Source organism: Oncorhynchus mykiss, chromosome 8 (genome assembly GCF_013265735.2).
Source record: "Oncorhynchus mykiss isolate Arlee chromosome 8, USDA_OmykA_1.1, whole genome shotgun sequence".
In the NCBI taxonomy this organism is placed as follows: Eukaryota; Metazoa; Chordata; class Actinopteri; order Salmoniformes; family Salmonidae; genus Oncorhynchus; species Oncorhynchus mykiss.
The window spans coordinates 28,948,023-28,974,017 of NC_048572.1; the positions used below are offsets into that span (position 1 = coordinate 28,948,023).

Consider the following 25,995-nt stretch of genomic DNA (forward strand, 5'->3'; position numbering starts at 1 on the left):
AGCAGAAGCACCAGCCCCGGCAGTAGGTCCACTTAGTACAGGCGCAGCAGAAGCACCAGCCCCGGCAGTAGGTCCACTTAGTACAGGAGCAGCAGAAGCACCAGCCCCCGCTGGACAGCTACATGTCCCATTCTTTGGCATTTAAAACACTGTAATGGGGAAGGGACAAATGCTATGACATTGAAACTAAGGAATACCATCTGTACTTTCACAGGCAAAACCTTCTCAAACCTCAGCAGCACTGATAAGCTTTCACTTTTTTGACCCTCTTTCCTACTGATCATCCTTTTGGCCTCAATCCCTCTGCCTCCCTTCACATTTTCTTTAATATCATCTATGGACGTAGATATTGGGACCCCAGTAATGACTCCCCTCAACCTAGCATAAGCACCAGGGACATGGCTTTTAATCTTCTTCCCGTTAAGCTTTTCCATTTGAAGAATCTTCCCTTGCTGAACCTGGCTACCACAAAATATTTACCTTTTCCAATGACCCGGGCTAGTTTGACTTCACCTATGTCTTTCTCCAAACTTTTCTCCATTTCCTCCATTTTGTCCACACTACTCGCTGCCATTTCCAACCAGAGCGTGTTGTCAAGTCCTCTCTCCGTTGTTGATCACTGCCCACTGTGATTTTACAAGTAGAAACGGCCTCCATCTGTGATAAGTACCTATCAGCAGTCAGATTATTGATGTGCTTTTCTTTGGTCAATAATATAAACGCAACATGTAAGAATTTCAATGATTTTACCGAGTTCATGTTCATTTAAGGAAATCAGTCAATTGAAATATATTCATTAAGCCCTAATCTATGGATTTCACATGACTGTGAATACAGATACGCATCTGTTGGTCTCAGATACAGTACCTTAAAGAAAAGGTAGGGTCATTTTTCAGAAAACCAGTCAGTATTTGGTGTCCACCATTTGCCTCATGCAGTGTGACACATCTCCTTCGCATAGAGTTGATCAGGCTGTTGATTGTGTCCTGTGGAATGTTGTCCCACTCCTCTTCAATGGCTGTGCAAGTTTCAGGACATTGGCGGGACCTGGAACACGCTGTCGTACACGTCAATCCAGAGCATCTCAAACATGCTCAAAAACATATCTGTAAGTATGCAGACCATGGAAGAACTGGGACATTTTCAGCTTCCATGAATTATATACAGATCCCTTTAACATGGGGCCGAGCATTATCATGAGGTGAGGCAGGATGGACGTGCTGCTAACATCTCTAAAACGATGTTGGAGGCGGCTTATGGTAGAGAAATAAATTCTCTGGCAACAGCTCTGGTGGACATTCCTGCTGTTAGCATGCCAATTGCATGCTACCTCAAAACTTTAGACATCTGTGGCATTGTGTTGTGTGACAAAACTGCACATTTTTGAGTGGGCTTTTATTGTCCCAAGCAAAAGGTGCACCTGTGTAATGATCATGCTGTTAAATCAGCTTCTTGATATGTTACACCTGTCAGGTTAATTAATTATCTTGGCAACGGATAAATGCTCACTAATAGGGATGTAGACAAATATGTTCACAACATTTGAGAGAAATAAGCTTTTTGTGGTTATGGAACATTTCTGGGATGTTTTATTTAAGCTCATGAAATATAGGACCAACACTTTACATGTTGCGTTTATATTTTTGATCAGTGTATAATTGGTTTCATGCTTTAGAGCTTGATCGTCCCGGACCGTAAGACCGGACCCCCTACGCCTAAAGGCACTTCTTCTTTCTCCTTGACATAGGTTGGCTATATTTTTGTTTGTACCTACAATGCCCTCCACTAATATTGGCACCCTTGGTAAATATGAGCAAAACAGGCTGTGGAAAAATAAAATATTGTTTATCCTCTTGGTCTTTCATTCAAAATATTTACAAAACTCTAACCTTCAATTAAAGTAAAATAATTGAAAGAAAAAATGTATTCTTATCATAAAACAAATATTATTCTCAAATATATGTGTGCCACAATTATTCGCACCCCTTTACAACCTCCCTTTGCCAAGATAACAGGTCTGAATCTTCTCCTATAATGCGTAATGAGGTTGGAGAACACATGGCAAGGGATCTGAGACCATTCCTCCATACAGAATCTCTCCAGATCCTTCAGATTCCGAGGTCCACACTTGTGAACTCTCCTCTTCAGCTCATCCCACAGGTTTCTTATGGGGTTTATGTCAGGGGACTGGGATGGCAATGGCAAAACCTTGATATTGTGGTCAGGGAACCATTTTTTGTGTTGATTTTGGAGTGTATTTGGATCATTGTCATGCTGGAAGATCCAACCACGGCCCAGTTTAAGCTTCCTAGCTGAGGCAGTCAGGTTTTGATTTAATATCTGCTGGTACTTGATGGAGTCCATGATACCATGTATCCTAAAAAGTTGTCCAGGGCCTTTGGAAGAAAAACACAGCCACAACTTCAAATATCCACCACTATACTTCAGTTGGGTTGAGGGACTTTTCTGCATGGCTATCTTTCTATCTACGTCAAACCCACCTCTGATGTTTGTTTCCAAAAAGCTCTATTTTGGTCTAATCTGACCATAGAACCCGGTCCCATTAAAAATTCCAGTAACGTTTGGCAAACTGTAGGAGCTTGAGTTTGTTGTTTGATGACAGCAAAGGCTTTTTTTATGGCAACCCTCCCAAACAACTTGTGGTTATGTTGGTGGCATCTGATCGTAGTTTTGGAGACTTTCTGACCCCAAGACCCAACTAATGTCTGCAATTCTCCGGTTGTGATCCCTGGAGATGTTTTGGCCACTCGAACCATCCTCCTCACTGTGCATGGGGTCAATATAGACACACGTCCTCTTCCAGGCCGATTGTTAACATCTCCAGTTGCTTTAAACTTCTTAATTATTGTCCTGATAGTGGAAATGTGCATTTTCAACCGTTGAGCTATTTTCTTAAGGCCATTTCCTGATTTGCGCAGCTCAGCAACCTTTTGTCAAACATCATTACTGTATTCTGTGTTCATAGTGATGGATTACTTTGGGAACTTGGCCTGTGTGTCACCTCATATTTATACCCCAGTGAAACAGGAAATCATTGCTTACCGCTAATCACTCAGGTGAACTTAAAAACATAAAATATGAATGGGAATATACTTCAGTTAGATTTTACTCATAATAATTTATGGGGGTGCCAATAATTGTGGCACACGTTTCAAGGAGAAAAATATTTATTTCACATGTATTTTTTCCAATCATTTTACTTCAATTAAAGATGAAATTGTTGTGAATATTTTGAATGAAAGACCAAGAGGATAAACAAAAAAGACATGTTTTTCACAGCCCTTGTTGCTCATATTTACCAAGGGTGACAATAAATATTATTGGAGGGCACCGTAGGTCAGGTTTTTGATGCTGAACAACGCTTTACACGATGTACTCATTACCCATCCCCGTACCTTTTCCCTGGCCACTACTGGTTATGTGAGCATGCATTTCTTGTGGATTGCACCTGGCTAGGCTGCAGGATACTGTATTCTGGAAAAGTGAAAATGATTCAAAACCTTAGATTGGCAAATACATTACACATTTGTCCTCAATCTTGCTCATCGCTACTATTTTGTGCCAAAAACGTAAATGACATTTGAATCGTCTTCTTCAGCTAGTACAGTACTTTCGTTCGGTCACGTTTCCAGTATGTGAGAGCAAGGCGGCTAATTAGAACGAGAAGGTTGTGGCAGGAGTGGGGGGAAGTGTACTCTGCCAATCAGACGTAGTTACTAGGTGGGCCTGAAATTTCATTCGACCAATCAAGGTTCTCCCACCTGACGACCGTCAATCAGCTGAGCCTCTTTCGGGTAGGTTCTACAATGTTGTAGCCAAAGTTTTGAACGGTAGTTCTTCAGTTAGCTAATAGCTAGTTCGATGCTTGCAATAGAGTAGTTTGTCCAGGAATGGCCATACTTTTGGCAAGCATATTTCGACTTTCAAAGTCAGAGGATTTTATAATAAGGCCTGTTAGCATAGCTAACAGTATATTTCTTGCTAGCTAGATGTATTTTTAGTTCTTAGCAGTCTGTCACAGTTTTCCTACTTTGCTGTGGCGAGAAATTGAACTAGATAGTTAGTACAACACAACATGATATGGGCCAACGGGATATTGTATCCTACGAGACGTCGGTGAGAAGAAAAAGCAGAATTCGAACTGCCTCAACAATGTGTCGTTTGGATGTGGACTGTGCCGTGAAAGGACCTGAACAACATGGAAATGCCCTCCCTTCGTCAAGGTAATATACTTTATCCAATCAATACAATTGACTTGGTTTAGTACACCATTTGTTAATGTTCGTAAATGTAAAAAAAAAACTCAGTTTAGCTCTGCCACAAACTTCATAACTAACCTAGCTAATGTTAGCATAGTTAGCTAGCCACTTGTCTTTAGCCAAGTTAGCCTGCTACTGTGCACTTCCTCTCATTTTCCTCCACAAGACAACTTTAAACATATGATTTAGACATGCCAATGCCAAGTAAATATCCTATCTATACCTGAAACATTGATCGAATAACTAAACCTAGCTAAATTCACTAACAGTAGCTAGGTAACTAACCACATCTCGTCGACCATAGGTAACTAACATTAGCGCGAGCTGTATCGTGAACCAAAACGAACATTGTTTGAATCGATAATTTGCAACAAAATTGCTAGCCTCTGTTACTATAATTTGAGCGAATTCTTAGTTATGTTAATCGGTTCTTAATGTATTTGCCATTTATGAAACGGACAAGGCGATTGTTGCGTTTTCACAACTAACGTTGACGTTAGTTCACGGAGTTCGTGTGCGCTGCTGCTGTGTAATGTGGGATCAACTTGACTAGCTAGTCAACTGGGGTAGCGCCAGCAAGCAACGTTGGCCGACACATCTGAAATGTGGAGTTATCTAGCTAGATCGAGCCACTTCAACATAATGGTTTTGCATTTCTGCCTGCTGGTGCGTTATGTCTGACACGTGCAAATAATCATAGCCAATATGTTTTATTAGTCATCCAATTTTGATTTGGCGAAATGGAATTTAGGTTTCTTCTCTACACTATGTTGTCTCTGACTTGACGCAAGAGGTGTTATACAGGACCCGCACAGAATATATCTTATTTAGCAAAGATGCAGCATTATGCAAAAAAGCCTCTACAGTTATTCACACATGACTTGTGCGTGTCAGTAATAAGAGGTCTCTGTACTAGTGAAGTGGCCTTTCTGAAAGGAGACTACAATTAATGGGTATGGTTTTGCTCTATTTCGACACTCAGAATCTGTGAGCATCATGTGTCATGAGTGTCCTTAATGATGTATAAAACCAAGCAATTATCAACGACTTTTGACAATTATATGTTACATCTTCTCCAGGTTATTTACAAGGAGGAGAGTGGTCATGCCACAAATGTGTGTGATTTCCTCAGACACTTCAGAATGTAGGTAGGATGTTGCAGTGTCAGTTCCCCCTCGACTGGATCTACATGCTCAACCCCAATGAAATCAGTAGGTGAGGACTTCTCCGTGTCTGGAAGAGTGACTAATCTGTTATCTAATGAACATGACTCATTTCGTCAGGGTGGTTCCGCCACCCAGTGACAAATCTGTCCATATAAAGACTTCCGCCAGAGCGGTCTGTCCGCTTAACTGTTCATTACTCTGATCCTACTCTGCTTATCAATAGTTGTCTCCGCCTCTTCCCTTCCTCTCCCCGGCCATTATCCGCACTGCACTTCCTCGTTTCTACTCTTTCTCCTCCCACTTTTGCCCACAGCCTACCCCTCCTCGCTCTCTCTGTTGCCTCCAGGGCTGAGAGGGGGAGTGCGTGTGTAGAATCGTGACTTCACTCATGTGCCACCGACGCAGGGAAATCCATAGAGTGGGCAGAAAAGAGGCAAGAGACGCTGTTCTCCGTTTTCAATTGGCTGACTGGTCCGTTGTTGCGTCAAGTTACAACCATTCCACATTTTCTGACGAAATTCCACATTTTAACTCAATCTTATGTCCTCCCAATTTATTAGCTTATTGAAAACTATTGAGTTGACTCGCTTGGCTGGGTTTTCCCACTCCATAATTCTTTCTTGTTTGGAAGTACCATAAAGCTTGGGACAGTCGTGCCCTTTAGCGCACATGATTCCCCTGCCTGGGTAGCATTCCGGCCTCTACAGCCCCTACTCGTCCCCCCCGCAGTTCACAAATTTACCTCAATGAAAATCAAAGTATTTAAGGAGAGTGGAACTGTCAGTCGTGTATCAACTCCCTGGCAAAAACTATTATCAAATCTTTAGTCACTGTTACTAGCCGACTACCACCCAGTACTCAACCTATACCTTAGGGAAGCAGTCTATGTACATAGTCATTGAACAATGGTCACTTTAATAATGTTTACATACTGTGTTTTACTCACTTCATATATGTGTATACTGTATTCTAGTCATGGCTCATCTGATATAACTACTGCTATACACACCTTTTCTATTCATATAATGTCTGTACACACCATTATATACATATTTATATTCCTGACTGACGTTGCTTGTTCTAATATTTCTGTTTGTTCATTTGTTTTTCTTTTGGGGATTTACATGTTAGGTATTACTGGAGCTAGGAACTTAAGCATTTCTCTGCACCTGCGATAACTGAAAAATACACTGTCTACGAGACCAATAAAATTGGATTTGATTTACTATATTTAGTTGCTAGTTTACCTGTCCACACTGAATCCTTTGAATCTTTTCTTCAACAGCCAGGGTCTACAACATGGTTTCCCATTCTCGTCCTGGGGACCACAGGGGCTGCTTGTTTTGGTTTTTGCACTGGCACTTTACAGCTGACTCAACTAATCATCAAGCTTTGATAACTTGAATCAGCTGTGTGCTGCTAGGGCAACAACCATACATGCACCCCTTGGGGTCCCCAGGACAGAGTTTGGGGAAACGCTGGTCTACAAGGTCCTAGTTTCTGCCGAGTCCCCAACAACCGGAACATCCGGTTTTCAGGGGAAATGGAAAGAGCCTGTGATGCTACTTCCTCTTTTGGATGATAAACAAGGCGAAACTCCATCTTAACTCCTCCTCCACATTTACTGGATTGGTTGAACCGTGCAGAAGAGAACCTCCCTGGATGTTTTTATTTTCTTGTCAATACAAGTATGTAGGGGATCTACACTGAACACAAGTATAAATGTCACATGTAAAGTGTTGGTCCTGTGTTTCATGAGCTGAAATGAAATATCCCAGAAATGTTTAATGTGCACAAAAAGCTTATTTCTCTAAAATTTTGTGCACAAATTTGTTTACTTCCCTGTTCGTCAGCATATCTGCTTTGACATGCTGACTGTAGGAATGTCCATTGGAATTGTTGCCAGAGAATCAAATGTTCATTTCTCTATCATAAGCCGCCTCCAATGTTTTAGATAATTTGGCAGTATATCCAACTGGCTTCACAACCACAGACCACGTGTGGGCGAGCGGTTTGCTGATATCAAAGTTGTGAACAGTGCCCCGTGGTGGGGTTATGGTATGGGCATGCATAAGCTACGGATGACAAACAATTTGTTTTATCAATGTCAATTTGAGTACACAGAGATACCGTGACAAGACCTTGAGGCCCATTGTCGTGCCATTAATCTGCCGCCATCCCCTCATATTTCAGCATAATAATGCACGGGCCCGTCTCATGGATTTGTACACAATTTCTGGAAGCTGAAAATGTCAGTTCTTCCATGACCTGCACACTTACAGACATGTCACCCATTGAGCATGTTTGGGGTGCTCTGGATCGACGTGTACGACAAGTGTTCCAGTTCCCGCCAATATCCAGCAACTTCTTACAGCCATTGAAGAGGAGTGGAACAACATTCCACAGGCCACAATCAACTGCCTGGTCAACTCTATGCGAAGGAAATGTTGCGCTGCATGAGGGAAATGGTGGTCACGTCAGATACTGATGGGTTTTCTGATCCATGCCCCTACCTTTTTTAAGGTACTGTATCTGTGACCAACAGATTAATTTTTGTATTCTCAGTCGTGAAATCCATAGATTAGGACCTAATGAATTTATTTAAATTAACCAATTTCCTTATATGAACTGTAACTCAGTAAAATCATTGAAATTGTTCCATGTTGTGTTTTTATTTTTGTTCAGTGTAGTTTCAGGTTTTTACGACTGCTACGTTAGGTTAACACCGTCCAGAACACAGTCAGCACAGGAGCAAAAAATTATAATAAGAAAGAAGCATTTCGTCATTTGGCCAAAGTCTGCAACGGAATAAAATGAAGGGCTCAGAGTAGGGGTGTCAAACTCATTCCATGGAGGGCGTAGTGTCTGATGCTTTTTAGTTTTCCCTTTCAATTAGGACTTAGACAACCAGGTGAGGGGAGTTCCTTACTGATTCATCAATCAAGTACAAGGGAGGAGTAAACCTGCGGACATTTGTCCCTCTGTGGTATGAGTTTACAAATGGTTTAGAGGATATCCTTATGTCCCGTTATATTTTCAGAACGCTGAACTGTGATGGGTTTACTTAAAATTCCCTGATGCTGCACTGCCAATATCTCCGCTCCAAAAGTCCTCTCTCTGAATCTAGGCCTATGCATCATTTGTGCACAATCCAGTGTAGTCTCGGTCTCTAGCTCTGGCCTCTCATCCGGCACTGTTGCCATGGTAAGTAGGCTGTGGTGAAACTGGCTTTATACAGAGGCCCTGTATAAAGAATAGCTCACTGCCTCAACTGCTTACATATGAGAGGCACAGCTAGCTATTGCTTTGCTCGGAATCCAAGCCACAGGTTTTTATCTGCAAATGAAAATCCACGTTACAACAGTGTAGTGCTAGGGAATTTTTTTTTGCTTTTCAAATTTGATACATATGTTGGAACAAGTTAGCGGTCCAGTTAACATCGCATTTATCACCCAGGAGTTTGGGTGTAATCCACACTGGGATGCTGCCTTTCTCCGGCTTGTTTTCACTGCATAAATTACAGGTTTTAATTAATTGGGCAGACGACATTGATAGGATTTGATGGACTCGTTCCATTTATATACTTTTTTGCTGCCAGACACAGGCTGCAGACTTCAGTTTCACCACCCATGTTTACAGTGTAGCCTATGTCTTTCAGATACCTCAAAAGCACAGAGCTATAATCCATTCTTCAGCCTATGACTGTTTTGTGAACACCTAGCATATAGGGCAGGTTTGTAAGGAGCACTGCTCTTTGTGGTGGCGTATGCAGTTATGTAACCACCGACCTCAGACGTGGAATTAGACCACTGCCTCCACACACAAGTTGAAGCAACACTGCACAGTACAGCAACCTGAAGGTGGAAAATTATACGTTTAGATTAGAAGACGGCAGTACATAACATGTATTTGAATACCAGCTATTCTTCATTTGTTATTCATCTTTTAAGTTCACTATAACTTGACTTTATTAAAAAGAGCATACTTATGTTGCGCAATGGCATTCCTTGCCACACTATCCTCAGTCATTCATTCCCATTGCTGCTGCCTCTGCTGTAGAAGTGACCAGTGTGCACTGGGACCTGCGGAGTCTGCATGCAACCAGACATCCAAGTGATGGATCAGTTGTGAATGCAGAACCGCCTACAGCACGGAGTAGGCTGCTGCAGCCCGGCTTCCTGTCGACACCCACTCAGCGCCAACACCACACACTGATTGGAAGAGAGGCGGTGCTCTAGGAACAGAGAGAGCGGAGAGCTCATCATATTGGCTACATGCTGTGATTACGGAATCACTGCAGAGGTAGCTCCTGTAATAGTTAATGTAATTATTATACAGTGTACAGACAGTAGGATATCCTATGTTTTACTTCTGCCATTTACCCAACCTATGTATGGTGTGTGGTGATTCTGCTCATTGTGCAAATGGAGTGAAAGGAGATGTGATGATGTGGACAGCGCAGTCATCCAGTGCTCTGTCCTCAGACATGCTCTTGGGCTGACACTCGGACAGGATAGATGGATATGGATTGCCATGGTGACTAGCAAGTCTCTAGCACCGTACTCCCAACACTGCCTCATTCCCCTGAGAGGAGCGGGCCATGTGACCTACGTGCAGCGCTAGCTAGCGCCACAGCTCTCCCGTTCATGCTGCAGCAACCACTGACAGCCAACAGGGTTTTTCCCTCTACCCTGTGGAATGGACAGGATTTCAACAAATATACATTTGTAAAGTAGTGCATTCGTAAAGTATTCAGACCTCCTTTTCCACATTTGGTTCCTTTACAGCCGTATTCTAAAATACACTGCTCAAAAAAATAAAGGGAACACTAAAATAACACATCCTAGATCTGAATGAAATATATTCTTATTAATTACTTTTTTCTTTACATAGTTGAATGTGCTGACAACAATCACACATTATCAATGGAAATCAAATTTATCAACCCATGGAGGTCTGGATTTGGAGTCACACTCAAAATTAAAGTGGAAAACCACACTACAGGCTGATCCAACTTTGATGTAATGTCCTTAAAACAAGTCAACATGAGGCTCAGTAGTGTGTGGCCTCCACATGCCTGTATGACCTCCCTACAACACCTGATGAGGTGAGGGATCTCTTCCCAGACCTGGCCTAAAGCATCCGCCAACTCCTGGACAGTCTGTGGTGCAACGCCACGTTGGTGGATGGAGCGAGACATGATGTCCCAGATGTGCTCAATTGGATTCAGGTCTGGGGAACGGGCGGGCCAGTCCCTAGCATCAATGCCTTCCTCTTGCAGGAACTGCTGACACACTCCAGCCACATGGGGTCTAGCATTGTCTTGCATTAGGAGGAATCCAGGGCCAACCGCACCAGCATATGGTCTCACAAGGGGTCTGAGGATCTCATCTTGGTACCTAATGGCATTCAGACTACCTCTGGCAAGCACATGGAGGGCTGTGCGGCCCCCCAAAGAAATGCCACCCCACACCATGACTGACCCACCGCCAAACCGGTCTTGCTGGAGGATGTTGCAGGCAGCAGAACGTTCTCCACGGCGTCTCCAGACTCTGTCACGTCTGTCACGTGCTCAGTGTGAACCTGCTTTCATCTGTGAAGAGCACAGGGCGCCAGTGGCGAATTTGCCAAACTTGGTGTTCTCTGGCAAATGCCAAACGTCTTGCACGGTGTTGGGCTGTAAGCACAACCTCCACCTGTGGACGTCAGGCCCTCATACCACCCTCATGTAAGTCTGTTTCTGACCGTTTGAGCAGACACATGCACATTTGTGGCTTGCTGGAGGTCATTTTGCAGGGCTCTGGCAGTGCTCCTCCTGCTCCTCCTTGCACAAAGGCGGAGGTGGCGGTCCTGCTGTTGGGTTGTTGCCCTCCTACAGCCTCCTCCATGTCTCCTGATGTACTGGCCTGTCTCCTGGTAGCGCCTCCATGCTCTGGAAACTACGCTGACAGACACAGCAAACCTTCTTGCCACAGCTCGCATTGATGTGCCATCCTGGATGAGCTGCACTACCTGAGCCACTTGTGTGGGTTGTAGACTCCGTCTCATGCTACCACTAGAGTGAAAGCACCACCAGCATTCAAAAGTGACCAAAACATCAGCCAGGAAGCATAGGAACTGAGAAGTGGTTATCACCTGCAGAACCACTCCTTTATTGGGGGATGTCTTGCTAATTGCCTATAATTTCCACCTGTTGTCTATTCCATTTGCACAACCGCATGTGAAATCTATTGTCAATCAGTGTTGCTTCCTAAGTGGACAGTTTGATTTCACAGAAGTGTGATTGACTTGGAGTTACATTGTGTTGTTTAAGTGTTCCCTTAATTTAACATGCACTGCTCAAAAAAATAATCTACACACAATACCTTATGATGACAGTTAGGAAAGCCAAGGCTAGCTTTTTCAAGCAGAAATGTGCATCCTGTAGCACAAACGTAAAGTTCTAGGACACTAAAGTCCATGGAGAATAAGAGCGTCTCCCAGCTGCCCACTGCACTGAGGTTAGGAAACACTGTCACCACCTATAAATCCACTATAATAGAGAATTTTAATAAGCATTTTTCTACGGCTGGCCATGCTTTCCACCTGCCTACCCCTACCCCAGTCAACAGCCATGCACTCCCCACAGCAACTCGCCCAAGCCACCCCCATTTCTCCTTCACCCAAATCCAGATTACCGACCATTTCGAATCCCACCGTACCTTCTCCGCTATGCAATCTGGTTTCAGAGCTGGTCATGGGTGCACCTCCGCCATGCTCAAGGTCCTAAATGATATCATAACCGCCATCGATAAGAGACATTACTGTGCAGCCGTATTCATTGACTCTGTCAATCACCATATTCTTATTGGCAGGCTCAACAGTCTTGGTGTCTCAAATGATTGCCTCTCCTGGTTCACCAACTACTTCTCTGATAGAGTTCAGTGTGTCAAATTGGAGGGCCTGTTGTCCGGACCTCTGGCAGTCTCTATGGGGGTGCCACAGGGTTCAATTCTCGGGCCGACTCTTTTCTCTGTATACATCAATGATGTCGCTCTCACTGCTGGTTATTCTCTGATCCACCTCTACGCAGACGACACCATTCTGTATACTTCTGGCCCTTCTTTGGACGCTCCAGACGAGCTTCAATGCCGTACAACTCTCCTTCTGTGGCCTCCAACTGCTCTTAAATGCAAGCAAAACTAAATGCATGCTCTTCAACCGATCGCTGCCCACACCTACCCATCCATCCATAAGCACTACTCTGGAGGGTTCTGACTTAGAATATGTGGACTACTGCAAATACCTAGGTGTCTGGTTAGACTGTAAACTCTCCTTCCAGACTCACATTAAGCATCTCCAATCCAAAATTAAATCTAGAATCGGCGTCCTATTTCGCAACAAAGCATCCTTTACCCATGCTGCCAAACATACCTTCGTAAAACTGACCATCCTACCGATCCTCGACTTCGGCTATGTCATCTATAAAATAGCCTCCAACACTCTACTCAGCAAATTAGATGCAGTTTATCACAGTGCCATCCGTTTTGTCACCAGAGCCCCATATACAGTGCCTTGCGAAAGTATTCGGCCCCCTTGAACTTTGCGACCTTTTGCCACATTTCAGGCTTCCACATAAAGATATAAAACTGTATTTTTTTGTGAAGAATCAACAACAAGTGGGACACAATCATGAAGTGGAACGACATTTATTGGATATTTCAAACTTTTTTAACAAATCAAAAACTGAAAATTTGGGCGTGCAAAATTATTCAGCCCCCTTAAGTTAATACTTTGTAGCGCCACCTTTTGCTGCGATTACAGCTGTAAGTCGCTTGGGGTATGTCTATCAGTTTTGCACATCGAGAGACTGAAATCTTTTCCCATTCCTCCTTGCAAAACAGCTCGAGCTCAGTGAGGGTGGATGGAGAGCATTTGTGAACAGCAGCTTCCAGTTCTTTCCACAGATTCTCGATTGGATTCAGGTCTGGACTTTGACTTGGCCATTCTAACACCTGGATATGTTTATTTTTGAACCATTCCATTGTAGATTTTGCTTTATGTTTTGGATCATTGTCTTGTTGGAAGACAAATCTCCGTCCCAGTCTCAGGTCTTTTGCAGACTCCATCAGGAGTCTTCCAGAATGGTCCTGTATTTGGCTCCATCCATTTTCCCATCAATTTTAACCATCTTCCCTGTCCCTGCGGAAGAAAAGCAGGCCCAAACCATGATGCTGCCAAGAACCCAATGGTCACTCTGACAGTTCCTCTGTGGAGATGGCAGAACCTTCCAGGACAACCATCTCTGCAACACTCCACAAATCAGGCCTGTATGGTAGTGGCCAGACTGAAGTCCCATTCCTTAGTAAAATGCACATGACAACCCGCTTGGAGTGTCAAAAGGCACCTAAAAGACTATTAGACCATGAGAAACAAGATTCTCTGGTCTGCTAAAACCAAGATCTCTTTTTGGTCTGTATGCCAAGTGTCACGTCTGGAGGAAACCTGTCACCATCCCTACGGTGAAGCATGGTGGTGGCAGCATTATGGTGTGGTTATGTTTTTCAGGGAATGGGAGACTAGTCAGGATCGAGGGGAAAGATGAATGGAGCAAAGTACAGAGATCCTTGTTGAAAACCTGCTCCAGAGTTCTCAGGACCTCAGACTGGGGTGAAGGTTTCTTCCAACAGGACAACGACCCTAAGCACACAGCCAAGACAACACAGGAGTCTTTGAGTCTCCCATCCAGCCGGGACTAGAACCCGATCGAACATCTGTTATAGACCTGAAAATAGCTGTGCAGCGACGCCCCATCCCACTTTGACAGAGCTTGAGTGGATCTGCAGAGCAGAATGGGAGAAACTTCTCTAATACGGGTGTGCCAAGCTTGTAGCATCATACCCAAGAAGAATCGAGGCTGTAATCGCTGCCAAAGGTTCAACGAAGTACTGAGTAAAGGGTCTGGATACTTGTGTAAATGTGATTTCAATTATATATTCAATCAATCAGGGACGGTGAGACTAGTCAGGATTGAGGGGAAAGATGAACGGAGCAAAATACATATTTGCAAACATTTCTAAAAACCTGTTTTTACTTTGTCATTATGGGGTATTGTGTGTAAATTCAGGGGGGGAAAACACTACTTAATCAATTTTAGAATAAGGCTGTACTTAACAAAGTGGAAGTCAAGGGGTCTGATTTACTTTCAGATGAAGACTGTCCATGAATCGCCATATGCTAACATGAGTAGATCAAATTGAAAACAATGGTTGCAGTCTCCAGCTCTTTTTGTTGTATGAAAAATAATATATTCAAACACTACAAAACGCACACAAACATCTACGACATCACATCTGTTCAGACCCACATGCTCACAATCCCATCTCCAGCGCCTGCATCACTCTCTGCCACATGGCCTCAAATTGCACCATTTTGTTTCTCTCCGTCACCCACACACTTTCAACATTTTAGATAAAGCATTTGACCTTTCCGTTGTCAAATTAAGGATTGTTTTGATTTTCCTGTATTTAATTGTTGTTTTTTTTAAGTTTGAGAGAATTATTGTCAAACCCATTGGGTATCTCACTGCACCCTCATGCTTTGTCTTGAAATATGCAGACCGACGGATTAAAAGTTAATTGACATTGTTATAGTTCTGACAGACCACTTTATAACGCCGCCCTTAACTTTTGGACTTTATAGCGATCCCAGACGGCATGGATTATTGAGTCATTGTTAGTTTTACATTTGACATGCTGTTGTACTGTAGAATTAGATTTTTTATTTTAGTTCATACTGGATTAAGTGTACGTTTTCATTAACTGTAATTTCGTTAGTTATTGTTTTACCTCAGTGGACTGTCTAACCAAAGATGGTGGATAAATAAAGATGTCCCACTCAAGCCAAAGACCATTGGGGGAAAAATTGTCACAATTTCAGTCTGCTTAAGAGGTGGCTCTCCTGTAGGCATCATTGCATTAGCAGCTGGGTCTGTTCTGCTTAGTTGAATTGTTCCTGAAGCAGGAAAAGGGGAGCGCTTCCTCTTCTCTGGTCTAACATCCTTTCTTCCTTTTCCCTCCACAGGTACATGGTGGGCCGTGGGGTGAAACGTAAGCTTAATGACTGTGAGGATCAGATGCTGGACCTGCCCTACCCCCAGCAGAGGCAGCTGGTGCTGGACCTGTGCCTGGATAAACTCCAGAGTTGCCAGCGCCGAGCTGAACCCAGCCTGCACCGCTCGGTGTTGCTGGCTAACACTCTGCGACAGATTCAACAGGAGATGAGGCAGGAGGGAGGCCTGCATCTGGAGTCCCCCCCTCCAGCCCCCGCCACACCGCGCCACTCCCCGGATCTGCCGCCTGTGCCCTCGGACCGTCCCTCCACCCCAGTGGCCGCACTCTCATCCTCACTGCTGTGTGAAGACGACAACGACGCACAGTCAACCTGCACAGAGCTCCCCAAGGGAACGGGGTCGGAGGATGGCGGCAAGTCGCAGGATCTGCTGTTTGGATCCTTTGAAATCACCAACTCCACCAGCTACCTGACGGACCTGCAGCTGGACGACATTTTTGAGGACATTGACACATCCATGTACGACCCGTCAGACTTCTCTGTTCTGGCCTGCCCCCCTCCCAGAGGGAGCAGCGGAGCCTCCTTGGGGAATGACTATAACCTCAAGGCATTCTCCACCTCCAGCAGTACTCTGCAGATGTGTCTCAACGACCTCGACCACATCATGGAGATCCTGGTACGCTCTTGACTGATTGGCGCCACGTCGTAGTCACAACTACCCAGCATTTTATGAGCTGGGGGTGGAAAGAATGACTTGATTTTTTTATGTCTCTATTTTCATACAAAGAACTTGTTATATTTATACAAAAAGACTGATGGATACCTGCCTGATACACTTCTACTGTATGATAATGCACATTTTTGGTGGCCCGCTAAGGCCATCTTTTTTTCTATAGCAAGATTAAATGAATATGCAGGGACTTAAAGCAAGAAACACAAGTATTACCATTGAGACATATTTATACGGGATTGTTATTCACCAGTGCATTCTTCGCGGGGGGAGGAATGACAACCTGTGGAACAAGGTGAAGAAAAGAACATTGGGGGTGGATTCCATTAAGTATTTCTGGAGCATTACAATCATTTATCAATAATTAATGAGATAGGACTTAATCAATACTCACTACCTCTCTAAAACTAAGAGCTCTGTCTCACTATTCAAAGAGATTCATGAACTCGCCGCTTTACTCATTTTGTATTTCGATTGGTCTTGTTCCTTTAACATAGAAAACTGGTGATTGTCAATAATGCAGATTTTTAACACCAGAAAGAATGCCTTCCTGCCGATATGAATCTCAAAACATAGCCGATAATTCCATGTTACACTGATGCCTTGTCCATCCATTTTGGTCATTTTAATCAGATGGTAGCGGACAACAAAAGAATCAGCACTAGATTTTGATGAATATTTGTTTTGAGGATATTGCGTTGATTACTTGGAATGATCCGTGTGATTTTGTTACACTAGAATAGAAAATGCATGCATTTCAGCATTTAGTGGTTTGTCTCATTGAAGAACTGTACAATTTGAGTACTATGTATTTGCCCCCCCACTAACGGCTGTAAGAAAGAAAAATACAGATGCTGTCGTATCCCTCTAAAGAACATAGTGCCTATAACGGAGGATGAAGACTGGTGATGGTGGAACTGCCCACTGTGGACCCGCACATGGACACTAGCCTATGAAAAGGCGACAACCTGTGAGTTATTTCTCTAAGTAATTTATTTTTGATGTGATACTCAGTCCTGAAAAGAAGCCATTCTGCCAGGTGTGGGCACATCTGCTTTTAACCCTTCACACTCCCCTCGCCAAAGACTGACACTGCAAAAAAGCAGACCTTGGATGTCGGTGCCTCACGCTATGGTCGAGACTATGGTGTCCTAATGTTGAGTGAAACTGTCAGCCATCCGGTAGAATCCTCATCCAACATTTGTTCTCTCGGAATGTTCTCTCGGAATTGCCTTTTCTCTTACAACAGACTGCGGGGTTGGACTCTACTCCCAAGAAAATGCAAGTCATGGATACAGATGTAGGATCTTAATTTGATCTCTCTGTTTCAGGATAACTTTCCTGCAATGCAGGAAACTTGTATTGTATTTGGGGTTTAAAATGGCTTCTGAAGTTTAATTTCCACTTTGGAATTTCAGACCTGATTTTCCCTTAAGTATCAACCCCTACAAAAATGTCCATGAATTATAATTCACATTTCTTGATGACGCAGGATTATTTTTCTGCTGTTGCAAACTGGCGCAAATTACGATCCTACATGTATAGGTAGTGAAAGGAGTTGTGTAACCCTTTGGTTACACAACTGATGGTACATCCCCACTTACTCTTAGCTCCTTCTGTCTGAGGGTCATACCTGTGCTGAGGGACTGTCCTGCATTGCTTCCAGGCTGTTTTCACCCGAGACTGGAGAGAGGGGGAGGGGCAGTAGCTCATGTGGAGACCCTTGCTTGTGGAAAAGGCTACACAGTTTCACAACAGCTGGTATGTGTGTGTCTCTGTGTATGCCAAGCTCTGTCCCCCAAAAGAGGCCCCCTTCTTCTGTCAGCCAATAAGAATGCTTAGGGGGAGGGGCTTTGTCAGCCTGTATGAAAGTGAATAACAAATGTAAGCAGCTAGATGCAGTTCCTTTTCTCACTGTGGTATGTGTCCCCTTCCTTGGCTCTTTTCACTGTTTATAACCCAGAGTTTGCACAATTTGACATCTTCTGTTGTCCGTTTGTTCAACACCGTATATCCATCCGTATCCACAATTTATCATGGATCATATAACCAAAACGGAATGATCTTGTCTGCACTGATCCACATATTCTGAAATAGGCTGATTTTTAGATGAGAGATTGGGACACAGGCTCCCGGCACTCTGTGGTGAAGCTCTCAAAGTAAACAAGTCCCTGGTGTCGATGCTCTGCCGTTGACACACAGACCCCTCCCGTCCTTCCAAAACCCCAGCACTACTGCACACAGACCCCACCCTAAGGACTGACTCGGCCTACCCTGAACATCATAACACATGGTACAATAAAACCAAGGAGGCTTATTTATCACACCATCTACATTCTTCAGTGGGCCCTCCCTACTCACTGTACTCACTGCTGAGAGCTGTGCATCGAATGAGTTGAGAATTTCTAAGCTTTGTAAGCTTTTTTTTCTTGTACATATTTGTATTTATACATTTTCCTGTGTGATTGTTTATTTTCATGACTGCATTGAGATAATATATTGCATTTATTTAAGTAACTGGTCTGGGGGTTTTGTAGCAGAGTTCAGGACCCATTTTATTTTCATCGAAGAAGTAATATTGTGAAAACATGTCTGTAAATATTTGTGATGGATCATGAAGAAATTGATATTTTAGATGTAACTGGGCCTACCTTTTCGTGTCTACGATGGGATTCTAACAAAGTCTAGATGAAGATTACTATGGATCAGGCAGTTGTAAAACTGGCAGCTTTTCACACTGTTTTCAGCCTGCAGAAACTTTGCGAAGTTGAACCAAAATATGAAATTGGCAGTACATGTACGTTTGTATAACCAATCAATATCCCTGGATTGAGCAATGGAATAGGCTAACGTGATGGCCTGTAATATTCTGGCCAGTTATGTAACTCACTAGCCCTCTGGTTCTTAGATGTTTTGGAGATTTTTACCAAACGTGAAAGGACTGCAATCCCACTTTCACTCGGCAGACTCCTAAACTAGAGGTCAGAATGCTTAAAATTAAGTATGGAAAGGCGTAAATAAAGATCTGTTATAGCACATCTTCAAGTAGCTTAAGTGTTCCATTGACTTTTTTGCAGTTTGCAAGGAGTTGCACTCTGTAGGGTGTTGACAAACCAATGTAAACTAATACAGTTCTCTTGATAAAGAACCATGTCGAATATCTTATTTGTTAGACAGGACTCTTATTACTGAGAAGTCGACAAACACTTCACTTTTGGAATGGTCTTACTAGAGTTGGAGCATTACAGAATGGATGAGGTGGAGTCCATCTCTTACATATTTGGGGTTTTTATCACTTGTGTGAGTGACCCTTCTGGAGTCAAGTTTTTTTCAAAAACGTTCTACTGAAAACCAGAATGCTTCAGAATTATCACTTTTGTCCCAAGTGCAATATGAGTGTTTGTTGGTGATCTATATTTAGTAGAAATGTCTAACATTTGTTTTTATACTCTATGCAATACTATAGCAATTCAGTAAGTGAATAAAATGCAAAAGAGGAATGTCTTGGATTTCTTCATTTGTCTATCAGTGCAGTGCAATAGTTGGCTATTATCACTTGTTATGATCAGCTTTTTATCAGGAAAAATACAAAAGATAATGGAACAGGAGTTTCCTGGCATCATTAGGCCAGCCAGAACAACGGGAAAAACAAGACTTGTCAGTGACTGACTGCCTGCCCCCTTGTGGTCTGATCTAAATCAAATATGAAACCAGGAATAGTGTTTTCCTCATCAAAGGCAAGCACTGAGAAAAGGAGGGAATTCATCATAAGGAGAGTATTGTAATGATTGTAAAGCATCTTGGCATATATAAAGCCAATATTTGCAAGGATGCAAAAGGTCTAGTTCATATACATGATGCTGATCCAGCTGGGGCTCCCGAGTGGCTGAATGAATGTATTCTATTTAAGTAGGCATCTTATCTCTCTACACAACCTTAATTTCCCTAAATGAAGTATGAAATCTTATCCTACATTGCAGATTCTGTTGAATATGCTGATGGACAGGAAAGGTATCGAAATGACTTTCTATGGTGGCTCTCTCACCCTGTGCAGAGGAAGCCCTCAGAGGTAGAAACCATGGCTGACGGTTAAGGGGAAAAGCTGCATCTGGATTCAACCTCCCCTCGGACTCTCTCTGCCACTGAGGAAGCGCCATTTTAGGTTCTCTGAAGAACCCTTTGCAGAAGGTTGAACCTAGAACTTCTATGGAGGAGGGTTCTTCCTAAAAAACGTTTATGAACGTAACACAATTTCGCTTAGGGCCCCCAAAAGGCGAGGGCCACCGCAGCCTCTCATGAGTTCAGATTTCTTTTGTGGTCTGCCTGTTTAAAAGCAGCCTCAGACCCCTTTCTATTGTACTCTCTGCTCAATGATATCACAGAAAGCACTGATTTGAAATGAATAAATATTAGCAGTACGGTAAATGTACAATTATTAATTAAGGGAATGCCAGATGTACAAATATTCCAATATAGGGAAAGTTTAAAACACACACCTATCTTGCTAAACCTCAACTCCTGTTAAAGTTTAAACACTAATGCTCAGGCACTATTTAAAAGAAAGAAAATGACAAAAAGGAATATTCAAATTCAGATGGGTTCTATGTACAACCCTTCTTGCCTAAAAAAACAACAAAGAACTTTGGTCTCCCAAAAAGGTGTCTTCAGATCAAAACAGTTCTTGGTAGAACCCTATACCTCAGCAAATAACCCTTTTTTTTCCTTAGTGTAGGGAAGTCCAAGGTAGCATAGAGCATAATCGCACTCAACGTTCAATCTCTAGCATACACAACACATAACACACACATTAATAATGACGAGAATCATCATGGTGACTCGTGTTTCATTACTACCACAGACAATTACATATAACCCCACAGCACAACCTAGTGGACAAAATGCAAACATGCAGAGCTTGAATTACAAAACATTCCACACTGTGCAACTCCAAAACCTAAAAATATCCCACATGTGCTGCTTTGCAAAAGACAGGATGAATTCCATGTTGAAAATGGAAGTCTTACTCACAGTCCACACAACACATCAAGATTAAAAAGAATGAAAAGCTTATTTCGCCAGGAAAATATGCATCTTAATTAAGGTATTCCAACTACAGCTTGGTATTTCTACTAAACGTTTCCCTCCTCAAGTTAAATAAGCAATACTGTGCTCACAGTGAAGCAATCACAGTGCTTTGGCTCTGTACTCCATTAGTTTAGATATGAGATCAGATGATGAATATGAGGCAAATGTACAAAATGTCAGCTTTTATTTGAGGTTAATAAAATGGCTTTGAACATTTTAGGGAACCAAAACTGTTTGCTGACAGGCTGACAGGTGTCTCTTGTTGGTAGGGTGTGTCCTGTTGCATTGATTGAGCATGCTTGGAAGAGGTGATAATGTTAACCTACTAAACTCAGCAAAAAAAAGAAATGTCCTCTCACTGTCAACTGCGTTTATTTTCAGCAAACTAAACGTGTAAATATTTGTATGAACAAAACAAGATTCAACAACTGAGACATAAACTGAACAAGTTCCACAGACATTTGACTAACAGAAACGGATTAATGTGTCCCTGAACAAAGGGGGGGAGGGGGTCAAAATCAAAAGTAACAGTCAGTATCTGGTGTGGGCACCAGCTGCATTAAGTACTGCAGTGTATCTCCTACTCATGGACTGCACCAAATGTGCCAGTTCTTGCTGTGAGATGTTACCCCACTCTCCCACCAAGGCACCTGCAAGTTCCCGGACATTTCTGGGGGGAATGGCCCTAACACTCACCCTCCGATCTAACAGGTCCCAGACGTGCTCAATGGGATTGAGATCCAGGCTCTTTGCTGGCCATGGCAGAACACTGACATTCCTGTCTTGCAGGAAATCACGTACAGAACGAGCAGTATGGCTGGTGGCATTGTCATGCTGGAGGGTCATGTCAGGATGAGCCTGCAGGAAGGGTACTACATGAGGGAGGAGGATATCTTCCCTGTAACGCACAGCATTGAGAGTGCGCCCGCAATGACAAGCTCAGTCCGATGATGCTGTAACACACCGCCCCAGACCATGACGGACCCTCCACCTCCAAATCGATCTCGATCCAGAGTACAGGCCTCGGTGAAACACTCATTCCTTCAATGATAAACGCGAATCCGACCATCACCCCATGGTGAGACAAAACCACGACTCGTCAGTGAAGAGTAGTTTTTGCCAGTCCTGTCTGGTCCAGCGACGGTGGGTTTGTGCCCATAGGCAACGTTGTTGCCAGTGATGTCTGGTGACGACCTGTCTTACAACAGGCCAACATGCCCTCAGTCCAGCCTCTCTGCCTATTGTGGACAGTCTGAGCACAGATGGAGGGATTGTGTGTTCCTGGTGTAACTCTTGCAGTTGTTGTTGTCATCCTGTACCTGTCCCGCAGTTGTGATGTTTGGATGTACCGATCCTGTGCAGGTGCTGTTACACGTGGTCTGCCACTGCGAGGACGATCAGCTGTCTGTCCTGTCTCCCTGTAGCGCTGTCTTAGGCGTCTCACAGTACAGACTTTGCAATTTATTACCCTGGCCACATCTGCAGTCCTCATGCCTCCTTGCAGCATGCCTAAGGCACGTTCACGCAGATGAGCAGGGACCCTGGGCATCTTTCTTTTGGTGTTTTTCAAAGTCAGTAGAAAGGCCTCTTTAGTGTCCTAAGTTTTCATAACTGTGTCCTTAATTTCCTACTGTCTGTAAGCTGTTAGTGTCTTAATGTTCATTAATTGTTTATGGTTCATTGAACAAGCATGGGAAACCGTGTTTAAACCCTTTACAATGAAAATCTGTGAAGTTATTTGGATTTTTACTAATTATATTTGAAAAACAGGGTCCTGAAAAAGGGACGTTTCTTTTTTTTGCTGAGTTTATGTGTAGACTAAAGGTGTCGTCAGCCAGGTCAACTGGGTGGGGATTCCAATGGGTTGGGAGCGATCAGCCAATAACCAGAGCATTGTCTTTTTCTTCAAATTACGTTGCCTATGTTTAGTAAATGGCTTTAAGCTATATCACCACCACCAGTGGCTACAATGAAAAAATGACACACAAAAAAATATCAGGACTCCAGCACTGCAGGTGGTGGTAAACCACCAATATTAGCTTTACGCTTTTTTTCAAACACAAAAGAAAAAGAAAACTGACTACTTTGAAATGGAGATGGAATCAATAGACTGGTGAGGAGGAGCTCCACGTTCTATTAATCAAGTCAGATTTAATCAACACATATAATAGTCAGTTTTAAAAATGGTAAGGGTACAAGATTGTGTACATATCTGGCTGTTTTGGCAAAATCACTACATTTCCCATCGAGCCAAGCAGGGAGAGGCTGTCACAGTTCCAATCAGAAACATACAGTCTACCCTATGCTAGTGGATCTCAAAACAGAACTTGGATCCGCGTTAAGTAGCAATGATATCCTTCGCCACTACCGTATTACTTCAGATATCTCTAACCAGCCATGATTATTCAACAAAACCATGAAAGTTATTTATTGTTTTATGGTTTTGTTGAATTAACTTAGGACACTAAAGAGGCCTTTCTATTTCCAGATAATTTCTTAGTTACATGATTGTATAACAAGCAAAGGAGTTTTAAAGATGAAGGTCTTTAGGAAGTTTGGCAATGAGGACGAAAACAATACTGAACAAAAATATAAACTCAACATTTTCAAAGATTTTAATAAGTTACAGTTCATAGAAGGAAATCAGTCAACGTAAATAAATTCAGTAGGCCCTAATCTATGGATTTCACATGACTGGGCACAAAAGGGCTTTATTACAGACAGAAATACTCACTTGACCAGGCGAACATGACCAAAGACATGACTGAAACAGTAACCAACTTTGTTCCGATTCATGTATACAGCGGATATCACTGGAGGCTGCTGAGGGGAGGACGGCTCATCATAATGGCTGGAAGGGAATCAAATACATGTTTAATACAATTCAATTCCCTCCATTCCGGACATTATTATGAGCCGTCCTCCCCTCATCAGCCTCCAGTGGTGGATATGAATGTGATATTTGAGTCAATTCAATTCAAGGGGCTTTATTGGCATGGGAAACACATGTCAACATTGCCAAAGCAAGTGAAGTAGATAATATACAAAAGTGAAATAAACAATACAAATTAACAGTAGACATTACACTCACAGAAGTTCCAAAAGAATAAAGACATTACTAATGTCATATTATGTACAGTGCCTTGCGAAAGTATTCGGCCCCCTTGAACTTTGCGACCTTTTGCCACATTTCAGGCTTCAAACATAAAGATATAAAACTGTATTTTTTTGTGAAGAATCAACAACAAGTGGGACACAATCATGAAGTGGAACGACATTTATTGGATATTTCAAACTTTTTTAACAAATCAAAAACTGAAAAATTGGGCGTGCAAAATTATTCAGCCCCCTTAAGTTAATACTTTGTAGCGCCACCTTTTGCTGCGATTACAGCTGTAAGTCGCTTGGGGTATGTCTCTATCAGTTTTGCACATCGAGAGACTGACATTTTTTCCCATTCCTCCTTGCAAAACAGCTCAAGCTCAGTGAGGTTGGATGGAGAGCATTTGTGAACAGCAGTTTTCAGTTCTTTCCACAGATTCTCGATTGGATTCAGGTCTGGACTTTGACTTGGCCATTCTAACACCTGGATATGTTTATTTTTGAACCATTCCATTGTAGATTTTGCTTTATGTTTTGGATCATTGTCTTGTTGGAAGACAAATCTCCGTCCCAGTCTCAGGTCTTTTGCAGACTCCATCAGGTTTTCTTCCAGAATGGTCCTGTATTTGGCTCCATCCATCTTCCCATCTATTTTAACCATCTTCCCTGTCCCTGCTGAAGAAAAGCAGGCCCAAACCATGATGCTGCCACCACCATGTTTGACAGTGGGGATGGTGTGTTCAGCTGTGTTGCTTTTACGCCAAACATAAAGTTTTGCATTGTTGCCAAAAAGTAAAATTTTGGTTTCATCTGACCAGAGCACCTTCTTCCACATGTTTGGTGTGTCTCCCAGGTGGCTTGTGGCAAACTTTAAACAACACTTTTTATGGATATCTTTACGAAATGGCTTTCTTCTTGCCACTCTTCCATAAAGGCCAGATTTGTGCAATATACAACTGATTGTTGTCCTATGGACAGAGTCTCCCACCTCAGCTGTAGATCTCTGCAGTTCATCCAGAGTGATCATGGGCCTCTTGGCTGCATCTCTGATCAGTCTTCTCCTTGTATGAGCTGAAAGTTTAGAGGGACGCCAGGTCTTGGTAGATTTGCAGTGGTCTGATACTCCTTCCATTTCAATATTATCGCTTGCACAGTGCTCCTTGGGATGTTTAAAGCTTGGGAAATCGTTTTGTATCCAAATCCGGCTTTAAACTTATTCACAACAGTATCTCGGACCTGCCTGGTGTGTTTCTTGTTCTTCGTGATGCTCTCTGCGCTTTTAACGGACCTCTGAGACTATCACAGTGCAGGTGCATTTATACGGAGACTTGATTACACACAGGTGGATTGTATTTATCATCATTAGTCATTTAGGTCAACATTGGATAATTCAGAGATCCTCACTGAACTTCTGGAGAGAGTTTGCTGCACTGAAAGTAAAGGGGCTGAATAATTTCGCACGCCCAATTTTTCAGTTTTTGATTTGTTAAAAAAGTTTGAAATATCCAATAAATGTCATTCCACTTCATGATTGTGTCCCACTTGTTGTTGATTCTTCACAAAAAAATACAGTTTTATATCT

At 42.8% G+C, this 25,995-nt stretch overlaps 1 protein-coding gene across 2 annotated transcripts; it reads left to right on the forward strand.

Moving 5' to 3' along the window:
* Positions 1 to 3,507: 3,507 nt before the first annotated feature.
* On the forward strand, positions 3,508 to 19,726 carry si:dkey-177p2.6 (SERTA domain-containing protein). Of its 2 annotated transcripts, XM_021612247.2 has the most exons (3): positions 3,525 to 4,244; positions 5,360 to 5,495; positions 15,509 to 19,726. In XM_021612247.2, the coding sequence occupies exons 2-3, from the start codon at positions 5,434 to 5,436 to the stop codon at positions 16,182 to 16,184; spliced, it is 738 nt and encodes a 245-aa protein (XP_021467922.1). In that variant the 5' UTR covers positions 3,525 to 4,244; positions 5,360 to 5,433; the 3' UTR covers positions 16,185 to 19,726. The 2 variants fall into 2 exon arrangements, with proteins under 2 accessions (XP_021467921.1, XP_021467922.1); XM_021612246.2 differs by lacking the exon at positions 5,360 to 5,495 and having other exon boundaries at positions 3,508 to 4,244.
* The last annotated feature ends 6,269 nt before the right edge of the window (positions 19,727 to 25,995 follow it).

Bases quoted from the DNA above. Each gene is read 5' to 3' on its own strand.
- si:dkey-177p2.6 (XM_021612246.2), top strand. From the start codon at position 4,102: ATGGGCCAACGGGATATTGTATCCTACGAGACGTCGGTGAGAAGAAAA. The intron at 4,245-15,508 runs GTAATATACTTT...TTCCCTCCACAG, and splicing joins AATGCCCTCCCTTCGTCAAG to GTACATGGTGGGCCGTGGGG.